This window comes from Arvicanthis niloticus, chromosome 6 (genome assembly GCF_011762505.2).
Source record: "Arvicanthis niloticus isolate mArvNil1 chromosome 6, mArvNil1.pat.X, whole genome shotgun sequence".
NCBI classification, from domain to species: domain Eukaryota; kingdom Metazoa; phylum Chordata; class Mammalia; order Rodentia; family Muridae; genus Arvicanthis; species Arvicanthis niloticus.
Genome location: NC_047663.1, coordinates 84,168,724 through 84,194,370, shown reverse-complemented (window position 1 = coordinate 84,194,370; position 25,647 = coordinate 84,168,724). Strand labels below are relative to the sequence as shown.

The 25,647-nt window shown below is 47.5% G+C and overlaps 1 protein-coding gene across 2 annotated transcripts in view; it reads left to right on the top strand.

Moving 5' to 3' along the window:
• Positions 1–25,647, top strand: part of Slit3 (slit guidance ligand 3) — a 588,944-nt gene that overhangs the window by 541,719 nt on the left and 21,578 nt on the right. For both annotated transcript variants that reach the window (XM_034504957.2, XM_034504958.2), the window contains exons 26-32: positions 975–1,099; positions 6,868–6,965; positions 13,094–13,233; positions 15,823–15,916; positions 20,529–20,666; positions 22,792–23,032; positions 25,168–25,298. In XM_034504957.2, the coding sequence (XP_034360848.1) occupies positions 975–1,099; positions 6,868–6,965; positions 13,094–13,233; positions 15,823–15,916; positions 20,529–20,666; positions 22,792–23,032; positions 25,168–25,298 (967 nt within the window). The remainder of the gene's footprint in view (positions 1–974; positions 1,100–6,867; positions 6,966–13,093; positions 13,234–15,822; positions 15,917–20,528; positions 20,667–22,791; positions 23,033–25,167; positions 25,299–25,647) is intronic.

Genomic DNA, 25,647 nt, shown 5'->3' with positions numbered 1-25,647 from the left:
GTTGGATCCCCAGTGCTTGAAAAATAACATTGGTTCTGGGTCCAACAATCTCTGTTTGAGTTACAATCTAGGAATGGGATTTAGGCTGGTTCTGACTTGTCCTTGTGTGTCAAGAGAAACCGCTGTGCCCCAAGGAACCACTCAGTCAAAGGCAAGCATGGGCAGGTGGTACCTCTCATTCTGATGTGAGCCCAAGTTGGACCTGTTGGTTTCAGAGCTCTCTGAGGCCCTTCTGTTCATCTACCTGCAAATGTTACAAATGGTCATTCACCAGAGTGACTCTCAACTCATCTCTAGGTTGAGGACTGTTAGCTTCAGGCTAGTTAAAGTTCTGATTTTAAATACACACACACACACACACACACACATCCATGACTCATGCTCAAAGCTGTCTACAGCAGTAGACAGTCCCTTTATGCAAAGCTCTATGTGGAGACCATGACCTCCTTCCAGCCCTGGAAAAACAAAACAAAACAGGACACAGTTAAAACGTCCATGGGTGACAAAGGCAACTTTGTATTCCTGTCAGCATCTTTCTGTGTGACATCATCACCCCTAAGGTCTTTGTGTCTTATGCTTTGGCATCCCTCCTTGGCTATTCTATGGGAAAGGGCTTGGCAGGGGCGAAGAAGGAGAAGATCGAAACTGAGCCTGTGCCGAGAACTTCCTGGAATAGAAGATACGCAGGAGGGTTCTAATTATGATGCATTGTTTGCAGATTAGCACCCAAATCGGATCAGGCTAATTACAGTAATTGATTTGACTGCAAAAGTGCTTCTGTATGATGTCCCGCTGTGATTCTTACTCACTGGACAGTCGTTGAATTAATGGGACTCTCTCCAGATGGATGTACAGCCTCAAGAGAGCCAGAGGCCCTCTGGGCCTAGAGATGGGAGGGAGCCAGAGCAGAGGGGAAGAAAGGGGAGTTAGCCTACTCAGAGAGCTGCCACCCACTCTCAGGTTTTGTTACTCAGGGCCAGTGGACATTAACATCGTGGCCAAGTGCAACGCCTGCCTCTCTAGCCCGTGCAAGAACAACGGCACTTGCAGTCAGGATCCTGTGGAACACTACCGCTGTACCTGCCCCCACAGCTACAAGGTAAGGCAGGAGGCTCTGCCCACCACCACTCATACCCAGGCTCTTCCTTTGTCCTGGCTGCAGGGAGGGGCCCTGTGCATGTGCGGATGCTGTGTAGAGCAGTCTGGATAACTCTGTGATTCACTGTGACCTATCCCTGCCAAGTGACATTTGCCAACAACATCCCCAGTCTCTTTCAAATTGCCTATCAGACAGGACCCATGGAATCTTGACAGGGATGCTCTGAGATGAGAAGAAAATGCTCCCTGTGTGGGGTTTTGTTTATTTGTTTTGTTTTGCTTTGTTTGAGTCATGGGGAGATTGCAACCCAGGCAATTAAAAAAAAAATGCCCTCTTAGAAAAGGCATCCCTTAAACCTAATATCCTGACTGCTATTTCAGAGAATAACAGGATTAGGGACTCAAACACTCAATGGTCTGGGGCTTCCATGGCCACCCACACAGAGGGCAAACCCAACAGAAAGATGGAAACTACCATTTCTCCCATCTGTTCTACCAGAAATTCAGGCTACTTCCAAGACAATCTTTTCCCCCAGCACAACCCAAAAAAGCTACATTGTCCCCCTACTAATATGTAGACTATGTGCCATGCTCTATGCTTGGCGTCCAGCTCACTCTTTCTCCTAGCAAACCTATGAAGACGGCCTATTTTATAATCATAGAAACCAGGCTTCCATAGATTTGGGATTAAGACTCAAGGCTATACAGTCCCAAGGCCAATGTCCTTTACCCTGAAGAGGTTCCTGAATAGCCGAACCTCTTTCAGTGCCTCACTGGGATCAACGATGCTCTTCCCAGGGACTCAATGCTCTTCCGTGGGATCTGAATGCACTGGACATGCCAAGAGTCCAAGGTATCCCATAGCCCATCTTGTACACCATCTGCACAAGCTGAATGACGGGAACACAGCATCTGCATCCATCTTCAAGGGACTGGGCCTGGACAGTAACAGGCTTGAAAGGCAGTTTCTAGGGAACAGCTACCTGGTGGCTTTCTCAGCTACTGTCTGGCTGCTAGCAGACAGTGTCAGAGTGCCACCTATGGGCCTGGAACAAGAAAGCCCGAGGATTTCTTTTAAAACCATCTGTCCCTGAAGCCTTAAATGTAGCCTAGAGTCCAAGCACAGAGATTGAGAGAGACATAACTCAGGCACGGATCCACTGAGCCCTCTGCATATGTGTTCAGTAGAAGGGGAGGGTCTCAGGCTCTGGAATTACGGAGAAGTGTGTGTGGATTGCAGCGTTGCCATGCGTGAGGTGTATGTTGATGACCTCAGCCTTCTCATCCAGACACCAGGACACATCCCACAGGTTGGGAGAAATAGGTGTACAGTCAGTCATGCGTGCAGTATACCTAGGAGAGGACCCACTGTATGGGAAGTACTTAATAGCTGACACATCCCCACTTTTACCTGCCCTCTTGCGAGCTGCTCTGCCCCTCATGCTGGAGTGTGGGATTAGCCTATGGTTCACTGCTGCTTGCATTTGTGACTCGGTTCACAAGTGTCAAAGATTTTCATACATGTTGCTACAGAGTTTTCTAAGGATGCATAGCCATGGCTGTTGGTCTTCTGCAAGGCCTGAATGAAGTCATTGGAGTGCATTATCTCACACGGAATGCTCAGTCATCCGGAGACATCAGTCCTTAGCCTCATTTGAAAGGTCAACTGAGATTTGTAAATACAAAGGCTTACCCACACTTTACCACCTACAAAGCACAGAAGCTAAAACCAGAACCCGGCCTGGTCTTTCCTAGTGTCTGGCTCTCCCTCCACCTTGCCCTTCACCGAGCTCTCCAGCCAAGCTGTAACAAGGCTAAAACCACATCACATGTGCCCTTTGCCTACCTCCATGCCAGGTTCAGTAAACATGCCACACAGGTAATAATCTTGCCACTATTCTGGGATTTAGGAAAATATATCTGATCCTTTCCCTACAACTGGGCTCCACGCGCACACGCTCGGTGGCAGTGAGTAGTACTTCCAAGGCCGGCATGTCTCCAGGAATCTTATTAAGACATAGGTTCTGATTTGTGAGAGCTGGGTTCAGGCCTCAGATGGTGTATATTTAACAAGCTCCCAGGGGCTGCACAGGCTACTGGTCCAAGGAACACACTTTGAGTAACAAGGTCCCTAAGTGGTCCCCCAACCCATCTGACACAGAGACTCCAATAAGGGAGCTGCTCCTAGGCTCTTTTAAAGGAAGCCAACAGCCCAGATTCTGTCAGAGAAGGGAGATAAGGTGGGATGGAGAAGAGAAGGAAGGGGACCGAGGAACATCCCAATTCCCATAGATTTGAACAAAATACAGAATTGAATTGGACTAGTTAGGCACATCTTGGAGATGGCGATTGCTTTTCAAGGACATGTAAGTAACAAAAACCTTCATCTCAAGTCCCAATTACTATGTTTTCAAGCAGTGGAAATGCCTCCTAGATTTCTGTGCTCAGCCTAAAGGTCTAAAAAATAAAATCCTACATATCACACACCACCCTTGGTGTGGGGATGGGGATTCCGCCCGGGCCATGTGGTACTTTGCAAGACCATCAGAGTAAACAGGCCAGATTATAGGCAGGGCTGGAGGGGATGGTCTTACTGGATCCTTTTTGAGGTTCTCTTATTCTGCACTTTATAATTACGTCTGTAGTACCACTACTGCCCATGCATGCATCCCTGAACTGTCTAGCATACCTAGCCCTGCATAGTCATAGTCACTGCCCCTTCCTTACAGAGCTGCATCACCTAAGAGGTACCTTTGCAAGTAATGTGATTTACAATGGTAGTTCATTTCCCTCAGGGCAGACAGAGATTGAGCATCCCTTATATGAAATGCTTGACCCCGGAAGCATCTCAGATTGCAGGTGTTTCTGGATCTTATAATACTTGTGTATGCATACTAAAATATCTTGGGGCTGGGGACCTGAGTGTGGGTCCCAGAACCCATGAATAAGCCAGGCATCGTGATGCTAACTTATCGTCTCAGAACTGGGCATCAGAGGCAAGCATATGGGTAGAGCTTGTTGACTAGCCAGCCTAGACAAGTGGTCAAGACTCAGGTCCCAGTAAGAGACAGACCATTGAGTTAGCTCATCGGGTAAAGGCACTTCTTACCTCACAAGCCTGCTGACATGAGTTGGATATCCAGAACCCATGTGTCTTAGTTAGGATTTTCATTGCTGTGAAGAGACACTACGACCAAGGCAACTATTATAAAGGAAAACATTTCACTGGGGTTGGCTTACAGTTTCAGAGGTTTAGTCCATTATCATCAAGGCAGGAAGCATGGGAGCATGCAGGCAGACATGGTGCTTGAGGAGCCAAGATGTCTACATCTTGTTCCAAAGGCAGCCAGTAGAAGACTCTCCTCTGCAGGCAGCTAGGAAGAGAGTATCTTACTCACTGGGTGGAACCTGAGCATAGGAAGCCTCAAAGTCCACTTACACAGTGACATACTTCCTCCAACAAAGCCACACCTATTTCAATAAGGCCCCACCTCCTAATGGGTCAAACATTTAAACACATGGGGGCCAAATGTATTCAAACCACCACATTGTAAAGGAAGAAGAAAAGGACTAACTCCACAATGTTATCCACTAACCTCCATACTTGTACTGTAGCATACACCACACACACACACACACACACACACACATACACACACTCACTCTCAAAGACATCCAGAAAATAGAACCCAAATCTAATAATGAAATTAGCCTGTTTTATATATACATATAGCCTGTCATTGAAGGTACTTTTACTATACCCTCATTTTGACCATGACCTGAAGTCAAGGGTAGAATTTTTCCACTTGGGGTAGAGTTTTCCACTTCTGGTGATGTGTCAGCACCCAAATATACTTTGAATTCCTGGATTAGGCATACTCTACCTCACTCCCATTTCATGAAACATAAAAACAAGGTCAGAGAGAACCAGTCATTTCTTAACAGCATGTAGCAGCCTGCCTAGACTCGGCTCCAATCCACTCCACTCCAGAGCCCAGGTTTTTAGAGGAACAGACCAAATGATCCGGCATAGAGGTGCCTGGTGCCGAATCTGTACTCAGCTGCCTGGGCTCATCTGTTGGCCGCCTGTTTCACTAACTGCTGTGAAGTCTCAGGCCTATTTTCTTCTTTTCCGAGTCTGCCTTCCCTATCCATTAAAGGGGAGCATAATGACGGTTGTACCAATCTCACAGGGTTCTTGGGAACATTATATGTGATCGTGACTATAAAACACTTAGCTTGAAGCCCAGGATGGCAAATGCGCTGAATGCCGTGAGTGAGAATTCCTATTACACTTTCCATTCCAGACACTGACTTTCAGAAAGCGGTCCCCGACTCGCTGGAGCTTGAGGGGAATGCCAGATAGCTCCTCAAAGCACACATTTTCTCTCACTCTCCCCTCTCAGAAACCTCTGTATGGGGCATGGACTCACATAAAGAACCAGACAGATAGGCCTTCCAGCTACTGGAGAGGGGCCTGAGGCTCCAGCAGGCAAGGGAGTAGGAGGGTACATCTGGGCCCACAGTGGAGGCTATCCTGGCCCAACGCCTCAGGCTCAGCTGGCAGTAAGCACACAGCCAGGAACCCCCAGTCCTATGCATAGACACTGTCCCAGTCATAGACACTGGCAGCAACAGAAGACGGGACAGGCTCTTCTCAGGCAGATGGTGAGCAGGTGGTAGTGACAGTGGGAAGGCTCCCATGATCACCCTGGCCTGGCATGCACTCAAGTCACTGAACCCATGGCTCAAAACTATATGCAGCAGATACCTCCCCAGGCCTGGTGCCACTGGGTCCTACAAAGTACAGTTAGCATGTCCCAAGAGAGTACAGGGTCCATGTCCCAAGTATAGGGTCTGTGTCCCAAGAGAGAAGCAGGAGCCATGGAGGCAAGAGGATCCCTGGGAAGTTAGGTTTGTGCTTTGGGGCCACCCACTCAAAGCCTTTGTCCTTGTTCCTTCTACCTGGCATAATCATCCCCACCTGCCACTCACTGGCTCCTTCTCAGCTCACACCTACCCTGAAGAGGAGCCTGGTCCAATGGAACTCTACCTCACTCCAAACCATTGCAGTTCTTAGTCTGGCCTGGCCTTGGACTCACCTTTGGAATTTGAGAACAAATGGAAACAGTAAAGTTGTACTACAGACCAGCCAGCCAAGGAGGGATGGGAGGTGGGGTGATGCCCCTTTATAGAATACAGGTCTACAGGTTATACCTTAGTTCCCCCTGCTTATGGTATGGACTATATTTAAACCTCAATAGAGCAAATAACAATACCATCTGCTAGCTTTTACAGAACACCTACTGTGTGCCAAGAGTGTTACATAACACACAGTGCTTCCTTCTGTGAAAGCTCCCACATGATTCTCATAGCAACTCTGTCAGAGGTTAAAGGCCTGGTGCCCACTATCAGCCAAGACAAGGGGAAACTGGAATCAAAAATTCACGTGGACCCCCAGCCCATACTCACACCCACAGTTTAGGACAGAGAAGCCAGTGAACTAGGGAACTGGTCATGCTGGGGCCTGAACTCTGCCCTCTCAATCTCCCCTTAGTGAACCAGGGAACTGGTCATGCTGGGGCCTGAACTCTGCCCTCTCAATCTCCCCTTCTCATGAGGAGTGAGTGACCAGGCAATGACTCCTTTTGTCTTGCTTTCATCTCAGCTTCATCTCAAAGGATGCTGGGAAGTCCCTGGGGTCTCCTGAGTCTTAGCAGCCACCAAAAACCTTGCTTACCAGATGCTTCTCCCTCATCTGCTCCTCAGGGCAAGGACTGCACCATACCCATCAACACCTGCGTCCAGAACCCCTGTCAGCATGGAGGCACCTGTCACCTGAGTGAGAACCACAGAGATGGGTTCAGGTAATAGCTCGGCCCTGACTTTCCCAAGAGCTTCTGGGTCAGACTCCTTATGGGCATGCTATCAGTGTGGAAAGTAATATCCCTGCCCTATACAGGAAGAAACTGAGGCATCAAAAGATGAACTCTCTCCCCAGAGTCACAAAGCATTGGTACAGGGATTTGAATCCACTCTCTTGGAGCCAGGTCTCCATGGGAAGCTGCAGACGATGGCTAGTGTCACAAGATGGGATGCAGGCCAAGAGACCTGCCCACCTGGGCGATCCCACCACTCCTTTCTGTGTCACAAATAATAACGGGGCTACTCCTGCCACACTGTGCATGCCAGGTGGGAGCTATTCTTACATCCTGTCTCCTAAGCCTTCTCACACCTGTACTGGGGGAGGGGAGGTCCTATCTGCATTGAGCGTCAAGGACACCAAGACCACAGGCTTATGGTCACATATCTTGCCTCTGGTTCTAATCATGCTTTTAGTCCTTTCTTACTAAGCAGTAAGATACCCTGGCCCATCTGTCTCCCAGCATCTTTCAGGTGTATAGTTTCCCCAGCTGTAGCCCCAGTAGAAGCAGATCACTGGAAGGGGCCCCCATAGCACATCAGTTGGGCAGCAGCCCCTTCATAATAAAGCTCCTTCACAGGCTCTGGGCAATGTCAAAGCTCAAATTGCACATAATTAACTTATCAAAAGCCCTCCAGCCAGGGCTGCTGTGTGGTCTAGGAAAGAACCCTTTAGAGAACCCAGCTGGCCCATGCATCCCCCTACCGAGCCAGCTCCAACCAACCAGGACTCCTAAAAAGAGGACCGCAGGCACTGTTCCTGTTCCTGTTCCTGCTCCTGCGTGGAGTCAGCCAAACCACCTGCTTCTCCTGTTCATCAAGAACAGCCAGCCAGAAGCTGTACTCCCAAGGCTAAAAATGAGTTCTGCCCCGTTCAAGCCTGAGACAGAAAGCAGAGCTTTCCTGGCGATGTTTGTATGTCAGGGTCCTGCTTCACCCTCTGTCTTGGATGATTTCCATGTGAACTGGAACCTTAACTATGAAATATGTAGGGGCTGACATGTCTATATGTGCTCCCGGGAGGAGCCACCTTCTGCTGTAGTGTAACACTATGGCAGGCAGAGACACAGTAGGGGACTTATGAAGAATAGCATCCTCTCCAATCCTGAGTCAGTTCCAAGGGCTTCCCAACTGCCCAGACAGAGAGGCTGAAAACAGTGGAAATATTCTCTCTACAGTTCTAGAGGACTGACACCAACCCCCACGTGTGAGCAGGACCCAGTGGGAGGGGGCATGACTCCCTGACTGGTCGTGGATTCTGCTTTACTGGAAGTCTTGGGCAATCCAAAGCTTATAATGCATCATTTTAGCTTCAGGCTGCATCATCACCAAGCAGCAGGACCACATCTGCCTACCCATAGCTGGCCTAACAACAGTGGTTCTCAACCTGTGGGTCGTGACCCCTTTGGTGTCAACTGACCCTTTTGCAGGAGTCAAGTATCAGATATTCTGCATATCAGATGTTTATATTAGTTCATAACGGTAGCAAAATTACAGTTATGAAGTAGCAACAAAAATAATTTTGGGGTTGAGGGTCACTACAACATGAGGAACCCTCCCTCAAAGGGTCGCAGCATTAGGAAGGTTGAAAAACACTGTCTTATGAGGATGCCATATTGGATTAGGGATCTGATGACTTCAGTGCATCATCATACCTGCATCAGCTCCATTTCCAAAGAAAGTCACATTTGAGGTCCAAAGGAATAGTGCTTCATCCTATCCTTTTTAGGGGACCACAGTCCAACACACAACACCTCTAAAGTGTCAGAATTCCAGAAGCATCACCTGCCTTCTCCACTCAGGTGCTACTGTATCTTGCTGCATTGCCTGCTCACCTAATGAGCAAAAGCCAAGGCTAAAGATATAGCTACACTGTAGAGCATTCCTGTAAAAATTGTAAAGCAGACAAGCCAATAAATAAATTAGATAATAGATAGATAGATAGATAGATAGATAGATAGATAGATAGATAGATAGGATACATACACACATACATGCATATGTACATACATACATACACACATACATACGAAGTTTCAGGGCTAACCATACAGGAGAACAAAAAAGGAAGATAAGTTCAAAATCTGAACAAAGTCCTCACTGCTAACTCACTGCTCCTGGAGTCCCCCTGGCTTGGGGATCCCAAATTATTTCTATTCATGACCCCTTTTTGCCCATAATAGTTTTATTTAACCCAGGCTATGAAAGTATATAACAAAATGTCAGGCCCAGAGAGATGGTTCAGTGGTAAAGCATGCTGTCTGCTCTTCCAGAGGGCCTACCCTTAATTCCCAGCACTCTGTGGTAGCTCACAGCTGTCCGCAACTCCAGTTCTAGTGATCTGACACCTTCAGGTATCCATGAGTACTACATATACATGATACACATATATACATATACACACATACATACAGGTAAAACACCCATACATGTAGAATATTTTTTAACATTTTAAAGTATATGAAAAAGTCATATTCTTTTATACCTAGGCTATAAAAAAAATCATAAGTTTATTTTTAAACAATTCTTAGGTGTGTGCATTTATTATATATCATTAATATATATTTTACTATTTATTAAAGACAAACACAAGTTTTTATACTAATGAGATTAATTAAATGTTGGCTAAATAATTGGTATTGTAGGACATAGAGTACCTTAGATTTTTTTTTTTTTTTTTAGAATTGATAGATACTTTTATTTTAAAATCCCCATTTCTTAGACCAGTGCTTTGCATAAAGATGACAGAAGTATATTTAGGACCATTTCAGAAACTATTGGAAATTCCATCCTACACACAAGCCAAAATCCATGTAACAACTTCTTATGACTCACAAGCTAGCAGCTCCAGCCCCATTTTTAGGGTATCATTTATTCCTTGGCAACTTCACACATGTATACAATGTATCTCAGTCATATCCGACCCAAGTAACCCCTCCCACTCTGCCCAGGTCTCTACCAAGACATCTGCCTTCCAGCCTCATGTCCTTTATATTTAATAACCCACTAGGTCCAATCAGTACTGTGTTCATGTGCGTGGGCGTGGGGCCACCCACGGGAGCATAGGCAGCCTACCAACAGCCATAGCCCAGAAGAAGAATCACACCCCCTCACCCCCAGCAGCCATCACTTGCCCATAGCGCCTCAACTAGAAATGTATCCTCTCTCGCCCATGCTGGAATGTTGACTGGCCTGATCTTACGCAGGTCTTGTATAGGTAACGGTAACTGCTGTGCATTCGACATCCATGTCATTCAAGAAAGGCGGTGTTTTACAGCCCTCATTTCCGTGCTTCAGCTCTTATATCCTGTCCACATCCCCTTCCTTGATGTTCCTTGGTGAGCCTTGGAGAAGTTGATGTAAATGTCGCATTTGGGGCTGAATACTCAGTAATCACTTACGCTCCGCACTTGACCACCCAACTTTGATAGTAACTCTAATCTGCGGGATAAACAAAACTATGTAGAGCCATTTGACAACATGTCCCTTTAGCAAAACAGCAGTAGAAAGTTCTATCCTCAAGCCTAGGACCTTCTGAGCCCTGGGCTTTGGCCCAGGTGTGCAGTGTCGGGCTGGCATTCCCTCCCATGAAGTATTCATCGGAAATTGGTTACACACATAACAGTCATGTCACTAGTTCACCTGTGTTACATCTTTCCTGGAAGATCAGTATTGTAGCATAGAACATCCATCACGGATAAGCTCATTGAGGACACTTTTCTCCCTCAGTATCCTGCATAGAACCTTCTGGCATTCTGAAATCTAGTCAATAGAGAGTCCATTCTTTTCAGTCAGTTCTAGCTTGATTTCTCTATGTCCTACAACCGAAGTGTCAAACAGCGATTTTTTTTTAAAAAAATTAAACATTCTAACACAATGCAATCCAAAGATATACCAACCTGATGAGGAGCAACAATAGGAAAACATTAAAAACTTTTACTATTTTAATTTTAAAACTTCTCCAATATTCACAGTTCTGTATTCAATCATTATGTTTCCTCAACAGTAGAAAACTGCACATGTGCAGTAAAAATACTGCAAATTCATAACATACAAACGTCTCCAATCTGTGCAGAGGTGTTTCAGGAAGCATGGTGTGACACCATGCACACAGAACAAAGTGTACATGTCTGCTCAGAACCAAAGCTGCAGAGAAGTCATGTGATGTGGCACCAGGAAGGGCTGCCAGAAACACCTGGGGTCCATTATGCATTTGATTTTTAATTAAATTTTGGACTGTGTTCGTTCAGAAGCCTTTGACTGTTGCCAGAATTTTCACAATCCCTACATTCAGTTAAGGGGTCACAATCCACCATTTGAAAAGCTTTATCTTGAGAACCCTTTCAGGGTACCAGATAAGGACAGAGGAGACTGACGGCCTCCCCACTCTCCCTCCAACCATTAGCAACATCTACTCTGTTGACTAGCCATCATGTCTGTCACCCCTGCCAGGCAATCCCAAGACCCCAGGAAACCCAAAGAATTAGATTGGGGGGAATCTCTAACAACACCATTGTTTAAGGTCTTTGAGTACCTGCCCCTGTGTGGCTATAAAGAATTGGCCCTTTTCATGCTGCCCTGGGTCCATAACAGAAAGGGCAGTATGATCATGTTTGCTCGTCAGCTCAATCCTCAGAAATCCTGGACTTTGTAGAAAATATGATGCAATTTTCAGGTTGTAAGGAAACAGGTAAAGTAGTGTTCTGGGCCCATGAAAGTGGCTTTCTCTTAGCTTAGTTTGCTTTTTGGTTGTTGTTGTTGTATTGTTTTGTTTTGAGGAGGTTTTTTGTTTGTTTTTCGAAACAGGGTTTCTCCATGTAGCCCTGGCTATCCTGGAACTCACTCTGTAGACCAGGCTGGCCTCGAACTCAGAAATCTGCCTGCCTCTGACTCCCAAGTGCTGGGATTAAAGGCGTGCGCCACCACTGCCCGGCTTAGTTTGCTTTTTAATATATTTGCAAAATCAGAGCCACCTCCAAGTAGAGGTCTGGACTTCAGGTCTACAGCTGGAACATTTTCATGGACGCCCCTACCTCTGACCAGAACTTGGGCCCTGGATGAGGGAGTGCCATAGAAGCATGTCTTCAGATACTAGCTCCCTCCCACGCCTCAGCACATCCTAGCCCCTGGCTGCTTTGATGTTGCCCAGGCCTTATCTGTTCTTGTAACCTTGCATGGCCACTTTTATGAGCAAGGTTTGGCAAGGGTGGTGTGGGGAGAGGTAATCTCAAACAGATGTACACCATTGGAGGCAAAAGAAAGAAATGCACCTGCTGATGGATGTCCTTTGAGATAAGCCCACAAAGGGTCCTCAGTGTTGGCAGGAGAGAGATCCTCTAACTGCATCTATCTCCTCAGAAGCTGGGGGGAGGCGGGGGGGGTGGGGGGGTGGTGGCAGGACTTGACAGGAATAGCAATACGGGAAACGGTTATGCTGGGTTGTTCTTCTTCTAGAACTAAGTATCGGGAGGGATTTTCCATTGCCCTGTGCCTTCTGCTTGTTTTCTACCTTCATTAAATCTCATGACTACCCAAAGTCAGACATCTAGAAAGTACCAGCGCAGAATGCATTCCCGAAATGCCTAGTTACAGAGTTGTGACCTTGACAGAGATGCCCTGTTTACCCCTTAGCATAGAAAGTCTGCCTTAGAATGAAACCTTACTGGGGGGTCGGGGGGGGGGGCGCTGCTTTTCTGGCTCTCTCTGTCTATGTCACAGAGGAGTTGACTGGAAGGGGAGTTCAAATACACTTGCAGGGATTTAAGTCATTTCCTGGAAGCAACTTCCAGCTTTGAGGGAGGTGTAGAGGCCTTGGTGGTGCGAAGCAACAGGCAAAGTAGTAGAGAACATTGCCTGAGCAAGAGTAGCTAGACAGAATGACCCTGTAGGTTCCTAAGTGTCTTCCTCCTTGGGTCCTCAAGGTCTCAGCATCTAACGTGTCTCAGCCACAAGAGAGACCTGACAAACTGTGTTTTCTGTCGTTCCCCCGCTCCCCACCTTTCTGCCTACCTCTACAACCCTCCCTGCTCCCTGACCCTGGAACCCCCTCCTTTCTACACACGCACCCCTAAAGCTGCTCCTGCCCCCTGGGCTTTGAGGGACAGCGGTGTGAGATCAACCCAGATGACTGTGAGGATAACGACTGCGAAAACAGCGCCACCTGTGTGGATGGGATCAACAACTATGCATGCGTGTGCCCACCCAACTACACAGGTACGGACATTGAGGGGCGTGTCCATGTTGGGGTATTTTGTGGGGTCGAGGGTAGCACTGAGAGGATGCAATTTTCTGATGACATCCTGGAAGGAGGAGGGACCTCACCTCTCCAGGAGACTCCCCAATACCCTCTGTGTTGCTTGTCCCTCTCCTCCACCTTCACCCTGTCCCAAATAAACCTCTAACTCCTCCCCACTTTGGCTGTGCGGTGCTTACCACCACCCCCTTCGTTTGGAACCCCACATGTTTGAGGCTGGGCAGAGGGACGCTTTCACTGTTGCTGTCTGGATCTGGAAATCTGCCGTCCAGACACTCTTCTAGGAACCCAGCTGCTGAATATACAGAAGGAATCCTCTAGAATGTCTCCCCACCCACCTGCCACCAAAGCCCACTGCCTCTGTTACCTACATCCACAACCCCTCCTGAGTATAGTTAAATATACCATTAGCTTGGGAAGCAAAATGTCACCAAGTGATGTAGGTAGCCTGCTTTGTGATGAAGTCAACCTGAAGTGGTATGTCCCAGACTGCATTTCCATGAATTCTTGGAAGGGTCAACCCATAAAAACAGTAATAAGTATAAAAGCTTGAAAAACACTGCATACAGTAATAACCATCTTCTTGGAGCAGAGAATCAAACTGACACGATAGAGTTGTGAACATTCCTACTCTAAGGAATTCTGTTTGTGTTCATTTCCAATGTATTTGATCTCTTCTTACCCCACCCCACAACACCGTTACAGACCAAGACGTAAGTAACGTTATTTGGAAGTCCAAACCTAAGGCAAGGAGAAATATGATGCTTCTATTAGGGGTTCCCTGCCAGAGTCTACAGAGCCCAGCTCTCCTGTGAAGTGGAGCAGGAGAAGTACAGGTGGTGTCTGGAAGCAGTCATCATGCCTGTAGAGGAGGAAGGGCAGAAATTCCTTTTGCCTCTCAGAGACTTTGCAGTTAAACAGAGAAACCTTGTCTCAAAAAGAAAAACAAAACAAAACAAATTATGTTCAATGCCAAATAGAATCACAAGCCACAATGCCAGCAGCTAAGGTGAGGGTAGAGGCTCAAATTGCCTCTGTGGCAGAGACGGACTTTTAAATTTTACCAGCATGTAGATGGGCATTTACGTGGGCAGCTGAGATGTGCCCTGTGCCCCCACAGAGGCCCCCGCCTGGTATCTGCAGGTCACTGGGCTATACTGAAGATGTGTTGAAGTTTGCACCTGAGAGAAGTGTTACGGGTTCTATCTATAAACATATCCACATCCTACTCAGAGGCATGTCTATTCCCCCTGGGTTTCTGTAGGAGACTAGGAAAAGGCTTCCCTGTGCCTCTCCCTGGCCAAACAGAGAGAGGTGCAGTTCAGGTCCAAATCAAGGCAGGTCAGGGGTCAGCCAGACCCCACCACAGCAGAGACCAGACTCTGAGGCTGTGCCTCACGCAGTCACTGCCCAGCCACCTTCATACTTTCTACCCAGCTCAGCCTCCTGTTCCATCCTGACCCAACCCCTACCCTTCTGGAAAGAGCATATAATTAGACATTTTCCTCTCTTAGATCACCTTCTACTTGGCTTTTTCAACATAAGACCCAAGCTCAGCAGTTAAGAACACTGTCTGCTCTCTCAGAGGACCTGGGTTCGAGTCCTACCACCCACATGGGAGCTCACACTGTAACTCCAGTCCTGGGGATCTGATGCCCTATACTGACCTCTGTGGATACCAGGCATGCTTGTGGTCACAGACATACATTCAGGCAAAACACTTACACATATAAAAATAAAAACAAGTAAACTTTTCAGCAAAAATAAATAAATAAATAAATAAAATCCTTGCTTTAAACTCATTCATTGCTCCATGATATGGTCCTGCCCCCTCCCCGTTTCTACATTCCTTAATGTGCATTTATTGGATTTATCCACAGGCTCCATCCATCCCTAGGTATTTACGACACATCAGGTGTTTTTTGCAGAACTTCAAAGGTGGTATATTCAGAAATTAGAACTGCAAGTCCCTTTATTTCCTTCTCTAAAGCATGCGAAGGGCTTTCTGGCCTGTAGCAGATATAGCTTCCCTGGCCCATTTCCCCTAGGAAGCTTTCCCCGGCCTCCTCAGCAGGGTTGTAGATCACCCTCTGCATCCACAGTTTTACCTTCATGGTTGCATTTACAACTCTGAATGGTAACTGCCTGCCTGGCTGCAGATAACGCTCACTAGGCAATGAGAAGATAAGACTGGCCATTGCTGTGTTCCCAGCACCTGGTAGTGTCTCCCATGTAGATGATACTCAATACACAGTTGGTGAAAAGGGGAGGGCCATAAGCACAGCCCAAAGGCAGGGTCTGACCTGTGGCTTCTGCTGCAACAACTCCAGGGAGGCCAAGAGAAACAGCCAGACGGTGCTGACTGTCCAGGAGAGACCCCAGGGACCTCTCATTGTCCCTCTAGGGAAACTGAGTCAGGAGTCCTGTAGAAAGGATTGACTAAGGAAAGAATGTAGGGTTCCTGGTGTTCATGACTTAGATCTAGGGTAGGTCAAATCTATGCCCAGTACCCTCCCTGATGCCTTGTTTTTCTTCCCTGTAACCTCTAGGGGAGCTGTGTGATGAGGTGATTGACTACTGTGTGCCCGAGATGAACCTCTGTCAGCACGAGGCCAAGTGCATCTCCCTGGACAAAGGATTCAGGTAAGGCTCGGCTTCATGCTCTGGCAGAGAGCTCTGAGGACTCTCCCTCCAACAGCCTGGCTTTGAGGCTCTGAGGCAGGTGGTGTCTGTCTCTCCCTGCACAGCCATTCGTCTGTCCTCCTCTCTCATGTACTCACATGTGTTTCTATCTCTAACCCAGGCCCGCTCATATTTCCCCAAGTTGCTTTTATCTTTTACAGTTTCTTCCTCTCTGGGTTCTTCTGATGATAGATACAGATGAAGAGGTGGATTCGTCACCTCATCCTCCTCCCTCCCTTTGCCCTCTCATTCTCTTCTCCCACCTTCTCCTCTCTTTTTTAGCACGTCTCTCTTTTCCAGCTCTTTTCCAGAGCTGAAATGAGGCATCCTAGGTAGACTTCCTGGTGGCCCACCATCACGGTCCTGTTTCCCCATGGCCACAGGAAGTTTGCTAGACTGTACAGCTGTAGGAGGGGAGGTGGGACCAGGAGTCCTAACCCTGGCAGCAGGCAATACCATGGGTAAAGCTGTCTCCTTCATCTCCAGCAGGAAAGCCAGTTAGCATCAGGGGACCAGCAGAGCAATTTCCAGTTAGGAGGAGGCAGCCTAAGAAGAACATCCAGTTTTCGAGCCTGAATGTATCTTCCCATATGTCGTCTCTCTTTCTTTCTATGTGTGTGCACATGTGTGAGTGGGCACATTCAGCGGCATGGTGTGTATGCAGGCCACGGGTTGATGTGGATTGTTGGCAGAGGGTTTCCCACTAAGCCTGAAGTGTGCAATACCATGGCTGGCTTTTATGTGGGTTCTGGGAGATCTAAGCTTGGGTCCTCAGACTTACACAGCAAGCGTTTTACCCATTGAGCCACCTCCCCGGATATGTACTGTCCTTTTCTGTGGGGACATCATGGGCTCATTGCTCATCTCTAAGGGAATTATTATAAGAGGTGTTAGACCTGTGGCTTTGCCAGGATAAAGAAAACCACAGGTTCTCTGTGCTGCCCCATTCACATCTACCTGTCTGCTCGTGCCTCTCTGAGATATGCTAGACAGGAGTTTCAGGAGGTGGGGTCACCTGAGGGAAACCCCCAGACTCCCACCACCCCAGGATCCAACATCAACTGAAAGCTTCCATTTACGAAATACAAAACTATGTAACGTGCAAACTGGAAAGAAGAAATGGGCAAAATTCATGCTCACACCCAAAGCAGAGATGCCCGGACTGTCAGGCAAAGGGCTTCAGGTGTGCTAGGAGGAAACTGTGGGAGGTGACTATACAGAACAGTGAGAGGTGACAAGCCCTCAGCTTTATACAGAACAGTGAGAGGTGACTAGCCCTCAGCTATACAGAACAGTGAGAGGTGACAAGCCCTCATCTATACAGAATGGGGAAATAAATATTCAAGATCAATTAAACAAACAGTGAGCCTAGAGGTCACTGGCTTTGAAACTGGTCAAGGGTGGGTGTGGACACAGAGAGTTAGAACTGCCAGATTTTTCTATCTTCTGATGCTTGTTCTGCAAAGGTCACCCTGGACTATAATCAAGGGTCCTTGCATCTGGGACGAGATAGGAAAGAAAGGCACCACCAAGCTTTCCTTGAGTCATCTTATTTATATGTCCTGTCTCCCAGGAGACAGTGCCTCAGAAAGTCTGGAAGTTGTGGGGGAAAAAAAAAAAAAGTCTGGAAGCCAATTCAGTAATGGTGGTGTTTATAATCAAATATATTCAAAACAATAATCTGGTCTCCTAATGGGGCATTTTATTATTGTGTCTCCCTCCCATCATCAAACACCTGATATCTCACAGCCTAGAGGGACACTAATGAGAGGCAGTGATGCAGTCAGGGTGACCTTTGCTTATCCTCGGAGACACTTTAATGAGTGTTAGGCAGATCTGCTCAGAGGCCCTGAAAATAACAACGAAGAGATCTCTTGCCTTGTGTACACTGAACATTCCATGCAGAACCTGGTCTCATAAGCACTTCAAGATTCCACTGGAGAAACCGGATCCCTCCCAGTCCATACCCAGTGGCACACACCCAGCTGCCAGGGAACCAAGAGAGAGAAGGGTTTGCAAGTCAACAGGTCTGGCTGATTGCTCCGCTAAATCCAGATACTCCAGATGTCCCTGTCCCATGGTCACTAGATCCCACACAAACTTTACACATCGTCAACATGGAAGATAAAGCAAAATGTTTGAAAACAGAAAGAATTGAAGTGGCTCTACCTGCTGCTTCTGTAATCTGAGAAATGTTGTATAGACCCTGCTATAGGGAATAAGGTCCTGAAGCCAGCATCTCAGGGCAATATGTGCAGAATGTAGTGTCCAGCCCTGCCCAGGCTCCCTGCTGAGATTAAAGGTGTGTGCCTGTGTGCCACTGCCACCTGGCTCCATCTTTTTTTTCCTTTTTTAAATAGCAAAATCTTTAGGTGTTTCTTTTGCTTGTTAATCCTTGAGGAGGCGGCCATGGTGATAGAATTCTGTAGACACTTCTTCCTTCAGGCCTCCACCACTGAGTTTGGAAGAGAGAGTAATTTCCCTACTCATTGGTTGCCTTGAACTTCATGCTTTAAAAGGTGGCTTTTGCCGGGCGGTGGTGGCGCACGCCTTTAATCCTGGCACAGGCAGGCGGATTTCTGAGTTTGAGGCCAGCCTGGTCTACAGAGTGAGTTCCAGGACAGCCAGGGCTACACAGAGAAACCCTGTTTCGAAAAAAACCAAAAAAAAAAATAAAAAATAAAAATAAAAAAATAAAAGGTGGCTTTTTGTTCTTTTAACTGTTGGGTGAGGTTGGTGTTTGCACATTGGCGAAGGTTGGTTCATTTTAGGTGCTCTCCTGGGCTCAGATGCCCGCCAAGACTGGGGTGTTTGGTTTTGTTTTTAATATAATTTTCAGCTCGTTTGCAAACATCCTCATGCATACACACCTATCATTGGGCCCTGATCATACCCGACCTTCCCACCCTCCTCTCCCCCTCCACCAGGCCGCTTACCAGTAGCTGAAGTGTTGAAATGAAGCATAACCCCATGTCTCAGCCTTCTAGTTTGTTCCTTTAGGAAAATGGAGGACGTTATGGTGGCAGACATTTCTTAATTTTTTAAAGATTTATTTTATCTTATGGATGCATATATACACATATACATTATATATATATATATATATATATATATATATATATATATATATATGTATGTATGTATTCTGATGGAACTGTTTCTATAAGGTCACCATGTCCTCTTCAGAATCTTCCCTAGCTGTCCACTTACCTAGCTCTGGTGTATTGCTGGGGTTCTGCCCAACTCTATCTAAATTGAGAGAGGGATGGGAAGTGTCTCTTTAGTTTTTTGTTTGTTTGTTTGTTTGGTTGGTTGGTTGGTTGGTTGGTTGGTTGGTTGGTTGGTTGTTGGTTGGTTGGTTGGTTTGTCTGGTTGGTTGGTTGGTTGGTTGGTTGGTTGGTTGGTTGGTTGGTTGTTGGTTGGTTGGTTGGTTGGTTGGTTTTTTCTTCAGAGTCAGGTCCTGAGGGTGCAAGCTAACAATTCAGAGCTCTCGCTTGCCCTGAACTCCCTGTCTATGCCCCCTCGCCCTTGGGCTTGGATAGATGGCATTTTGACTTTTAGTCTGCCCAGAAGAATTGAGCTGATGGGCCAGAGAGGTACACAGGCTTTGCAAGAGAGAGAGAGGCCAGTGAACACTGTGTTGATGTATGTTTATAAGGGTGCCTTAGCTCTGGATGCTCTCAGGGCTGTTCCTATGCAGGGATTTCTGTTTTGTGTCACCTCAAATAAGTGAGCCACAGGCTCATGTTCCGTCTACATATAGCCTTAGTTTGGGTGAGAGCAAAGTGTGGAAGGGCTGTGAACCCACTGATCTCTAGGGAGGGCTGGACCAGTGGGACCGGAGCCTAAGCAAAGACAGCTGCTTCTATCCTGCCCTCTGGGAAATGGGAGCTTTGAACCCTTCCTAGCTTAGCTTGAATGTCTGAACAAGCAATAAAACAAAAGCAAGGGTAGTGCCAATACCATCTTTCCCTTCATCCTCATTATCATCTGGATATTGTACTGTCTGACTTTACACAATGTTCACGGCACTCCAGAATAGTGGAGGTTGTTGAGGACCCATGGCTTTGAGAGAATGTGCAAGAAAGAGAAGCCATGAGTGGCCAATACACCTAGAATGGTATGACACAGTAAGTGTAGCTGTCACTCCTGTCACTCGATGAGGCTTGAGTGCTTTCTGAGTGCTGCTTTGGATAGGCCCTCTCCCCTGCAGGTCACTAAGGATCTGATGAGATGGTCCTTGAAGGTGCTCAGCTGGGTGTCTGACACTAAGGACACCCGGGATGTCAACTCTAGGTAGAAGGAACCAGATCTGCCCCAAATGCTATGTGATTCATCCCATGCTCCCAGCCTGGTTCTGAAAACAGAACTTGTCCCATCCCCTACATGCAGCAGCCAGACCTTCCTTGACTCTGGGAGCAAAGGCCATGGACCATAAGTGGAGCCCAGTACCAAAGGGCAACCCGGTGAAGCCTTAAGGAACTAGAAAGAGAGGTTTGGCAAGGGAAGGCACAAGAGCGCCTGCAAGCAAGCTGGCAGGCCCTGAGCTAGCTTCTCTCTGCCTGTGTTCCAGGTGTGAATGTGTCCCTGGCTACAGTGGAAAGCTGTGTGAGACAGACAACGATGACTGTGTAGCTCACAAGTGTCGCCATGGAGCCCAGTGTGTGGACGCAGTCAATGGTTACACATGCATCTGCCCCCAGGGCTTCAGGTACGACCGAGGAGCACTTCAGAAGGAAGGTACTGTGGTCTAGATGGAAGGAGGAGGCAGGGTTGCAGGCCTCCCCACCGCTAACCAGGGCAACTCCATGCAGAAGTCAGGCTTGAGTCCAAGCTCACAGGGTCACATGTGCCTGATGCTACCTAATGGAAGATGCCACCATCTTGGAGTCTAGCTTGTGGGTGCTTGGAAACCAAAAATGGTATGGCATCTTAATGGCAAGAAAAGATGTGCGAACTGAGAGTGTAGCCCAATGCTTGGCATGCATATGAGTCCCTAGCACCAAATAATAAAAAGACGATGAAAAAATGGAGGTGACTCAGTAGAACATCTGGGATCAGTCTCTGGAATTGACGCTAGAAGAAGGAAAGGTCAAATACGAGGGAGGCACTGGTCACTTGGTTAGATGTCTGTGGGGTATGCAGAAGAAGCCACCTGGGCTCCAGTTCCCCACTCAACCTGGACTGGAAGGGTTAAGCATGGGGTTTCAGGAAACTGGGGGAGCAGGGACCATACTTAAAAGGCACTCGGACTGAAATCAGTACATGCTAGATACCATGAATATGAAATATGCAGATTTGCCTTAACATAGACTCCAAGCTAGAGAGCCAAGAAAGAGCCCTTATTGAACCTAAGGAGACAGTTCAACAGAGTTAGGAATAGTCACAGGCTGGAGAGATGGCTCAGCAGTTAAGAGCATTAGCTGCTCTTCCAGAGGACCTGAGTTCAATTCCCAGCACCCACATGGCAGTTCACAACTGTCTGTAGCTCCAGTTCCAGGGGACACCACACCATCACAGACATGCAGGCAGGTAAAACACCAATGCATGTTAAATTAAGATAAAAGAAAATTAAAAGCTAGGTGGTGGTAACTCACAGCTTACCAGCACTTGGGAGACAGAGACAGGTGGACCTCTGTGAGTTCAAGGCTAGCCTGGTCTATAAAGTGAGTTACCAGGGCAGTCAGGGTTGTTACACAGAGAAACCCCTGTCTAAGAAAAGAAAGGAAAGGAAAGGAAAAGAAAAGAAAAAGTCCCATTGGCTTTGTGGTAATAGGATAATACCACCCAGTGCTCTTACAGAGGACCCAAGTTACATTCATAGCATCAGGTAGTTCACAACCACCTATAATCTCCAGCTCTGGAAGGATCCAGCCCCTCTGGCCTCTGTGGGCACAGGCACTCATGTGCACATATGCACACACAGATAGACATAAAATAATTCAAAATGATTTTTAAATAAATCTTTTTAAATAGAATATTCACATGGTAGCTCTGGCACAGCGTTATGTCTCCATCTCCAGAGTTCTTCACAGCCTGAAGAATTCTGACCCCAACACCATCAACAACTCAACTCCCCATTGCCTCCAACCCCAACACCGTCAATGACACCCCATCCCCCCCATAACACTGACAATCTCGTTCCACTTTTTGGGCTGTGAACCAACTTCTCCAGGCACCTTAGCTGAACAATCAGGCAGTGCTGGCCTTTATGGCTGCTTCTTTTCACTGAGCACAGCTCGCTCAAGGTCCATCTGTATGGTTGTAGGTGTTAAAACTCCTTCCTTGGTAAAGCAGAATTTCCCTGCTGGCCAGCTATGCTATGTTCTGTTTATTCATTCAACGGTACTCTCCACAGACTCACCCTAGTTCGATCTGATGACTGAAATCTTCACTCTAATCTGATTCATTAATTTTTTTATTTTTTATCTTTATTTATTTACTGTATGTACGTATACACACACACACACACACACACACACCACTCTTATAGAGATCAGAGGACAATTTGAAGACAGTTCTCTCCTGTCATGGGTTCCAGGAGTCAGACTCAGGTCATCGGGCTTAACAGCAAGCACCTTTACCCACTGAGCTGAACTGCATGCCCTGACTCAATTTGTGAGAGAAAGAGAGACAAAAATAGAGAGACAGACAGACAGACAGACAGACAGACAGACAGACAGACAGAGACAGGCAGAGAGTCGGAGAGAGACAGAGAGAGAAAGAAAAAGAGAAAGACTGAAACTTAAAGGGACTTGCTCCAGTTAGAGGCAGGGATGGAACTCCCACTACAGCACTCCTCTTTGTCAATAACTATGGGTGTCTCCTCTCTCCAGTGGGCTCTTCTGTGAGCACCCTCCGCCCATGGTTCTGCTACAGACCAGCCCCTGTGACCAGTATGAGTGCCAGAACGGGGCGCAGTGCATCGTGGTACAGCAGGAGCCCACTTGCCGCTGTCCCCCGGGCTTTGCTGGACCCAGGTGTGAAAAGCTCATCACTGTGAATTTCGTGGGCAAGGACTCCTATGTGGAACTGGCCTCCGCCAAGGTCCGGCCCCAGGCTAACATCTCCCTGCAGGTATGTCGGTTCTTCCCCTCCCAACTACCGCACGTGGAAGGAGCATGGCCCCCTCCGAGTACAGCTGGGTTTTCCCAGACCATTAGCAAGTCTGCCTCTTTTCCCATAATGTGAGCTTTGCAGGAGCTGGGCTGGAGCAGTCCATAAGAAACTCCCTGGTGAGTCTCCCAGCAGGCATCAGCTCCTCATTAAGACATTCGTTCCTTAAAAATCACTCCTGCAACTAGCATATGCTGGGCAGTGGGTACCCGGTGCTCTGTAAGGCCAAACAGCCATTATGACAGGGAAAGAGACATGGGTGCTGAAAGAACACGGGAGGGAGGCGGTGCGGGGGTGGGGGAAGACTTGCTCCTGGCCTCTAGGGAGGAATCAGAAGGCTGTCTAGATACAGTCAGAGCTAAGCCAGATCTGAAGCGTATGTAGGACTTTACCTAAATTCTGGGTAGGAGGATAAGAGAGTGGGGTGACCAAGCAAAGAGCATAGGCCAAAGAGGAGCTACTAAGTGGTCTGCATTTGCAAAGGCAGAGAGAGCCACAGCTGAGCGGGACCACATCCAGGGAGTGAGTATGAATCAAGTTGTTTTCTCAACACCTTGGGCCCAGGGATGCAACTGGACAGAGCTGGTCAGTGAGTAGCCCAGGCACTGCTGGGTGCTCCTGGGCACACACAAGGGCTCTGTGACCCTAGCTGAGTGATTTACTCTGGAGCTTCTCTAATTATTCAGCGCCTCTAATTACTACTTTGTAATTATCTCGCGCGCCTATACACAGCAGGCCATGCTCTAGACCATGGGGCTGAAGATCCACAGGGAAGGTCCTGTCCCTGCAGAGCCCTGACCAGTGAGCAGGGCTGCACTGTAGGGGTGGATGCTAGCACAGACAGGAAGCCACCATCCTTCCAGCTCTCGTTCTTCACCCTTCCCCATCAGAACAGCCCCCCCCCCCAAGTGTTCCAGACACCCACATGAGATGTCCTGTGCACTTCCAGTGGAGATTCACACAGGAGCCAGCTCCAAACACCCAAATACACAATGGGATGTACTGTGCACATCCAGTCCTGCTCACCCAGGAAGGAGCCAGCCGGACAGCAGGACAGCTTCTACTAAAGTCTGGCTTCCAGCCTCAGCAGCACCTAGAATCCCCTGTAGAGCTTTCAAACTCATGTTTGCCCACAAAGGCTAGTACTGACTTGCTCCGGGGTGAAGCCCAGACAATAGTATTGTTCAGATTCCCCGAGATGGCTCTGAACACATTGCTTGCTTTGTAAGATACACTGAGGTAAGCTCTGGTCTTTAGCTATTACTTACAACTATTATTATATATTTGATACTGAGAGACAGGGGCTTCAAAGGAGGCGAGTACTTTGTTGGATCATATTGTATCCTAGTGGGAGAAGCAGATTAGTACTGGGGCCTCCTGCCTTACAAAGATACAACCAACCCAGTTTCTACACATTCAGCCAGCCACAGATCATAAACGTTTTAAAGAAAACTGCCATTAAATTGAACATGTATGGACACACTGAGCCCCTACCAGGTATGTCCAGCCCACAGCCCTCTGGCCAAATGTAGCCAGCTATGAATATGATCCAGACAAAATCAGAAACTTACTCCAAACGTGAGATGTTTTTACTTGTGAATTTTTTTATTAGCTGATTGCACAGTTCTCCAGCATGAGTTTGTAGGTGACAAGATTACATCACAGTCTTAAACAGTTGACAACTATGGTCACCGCTACATGTTCGTGACAGCTATTACCATAGTGTTTTTCCTGTCTCTGGTATCGTCATTCACCCGGAGGTCATAGAAAGCACGTGGAAGGCATGCAGGGATTTAATGCAGATACTCTTCTATGTAAGGGACGTGGGCATCCTTGAGGGCTTGATAACCCTGAGGTCATAGCACATAGTACATGTTCAATGCATATTTGTCAAAGCAGTTTGCTCAGCTAGCATTTGCTGGAGTCTAAACTTGAGTCTTGCCTTCTGCACTAGAAAGGACAGATGGGGAAAAGAGAGGTGGATTTGAATTCTAATCTGGTCTGAGGCAGCCACCTGAAGAGGGTGCTGGGAGCGAGTCAGGTGAGGTTGGAGCTTGGGTAAGTCCTAACCCACACGCCCTGATTGCTCTTGCCAGGTGGCCACTGACAAGGACAATGGCATCCTTCTTTACAAGGGAGACAACGACCCCTTGGCCCTGGAGCTGTACCAGGGCCACGTGAGGCTGGTGTATGACAGTCTGAGCTCCCCTCCAACCACGGTGTACAGGTAAAGACCTCCCCTCTCAGCCACAGAATCTGTTCCTACAGAGCAGACACCAGGTGACTCTGGGGCCTCCTGTCCCACACAGACCGCTCTCACACAGTGGCAGGTGGGGGGGAGAAAGGTGCTGCCGAGGCAGAAGTGGGAAAGGAAGGCAGGCCCATGTGGGAGATGACACCTCATTACCATAAGATAAATGGCCAGCTGGCTACTGTGTGCGGAGCCAGGTGCTCCAATGGAGATGGGGCTGCTTAATGAGGTGCCCTTTTCAAAATGTCATCCTAATCTTTTATTAGTTTAAGAAAGAAAGCAGGGCGATTAGCATGCAATTCAAGGAGAGGAAATTCAAGAGCAC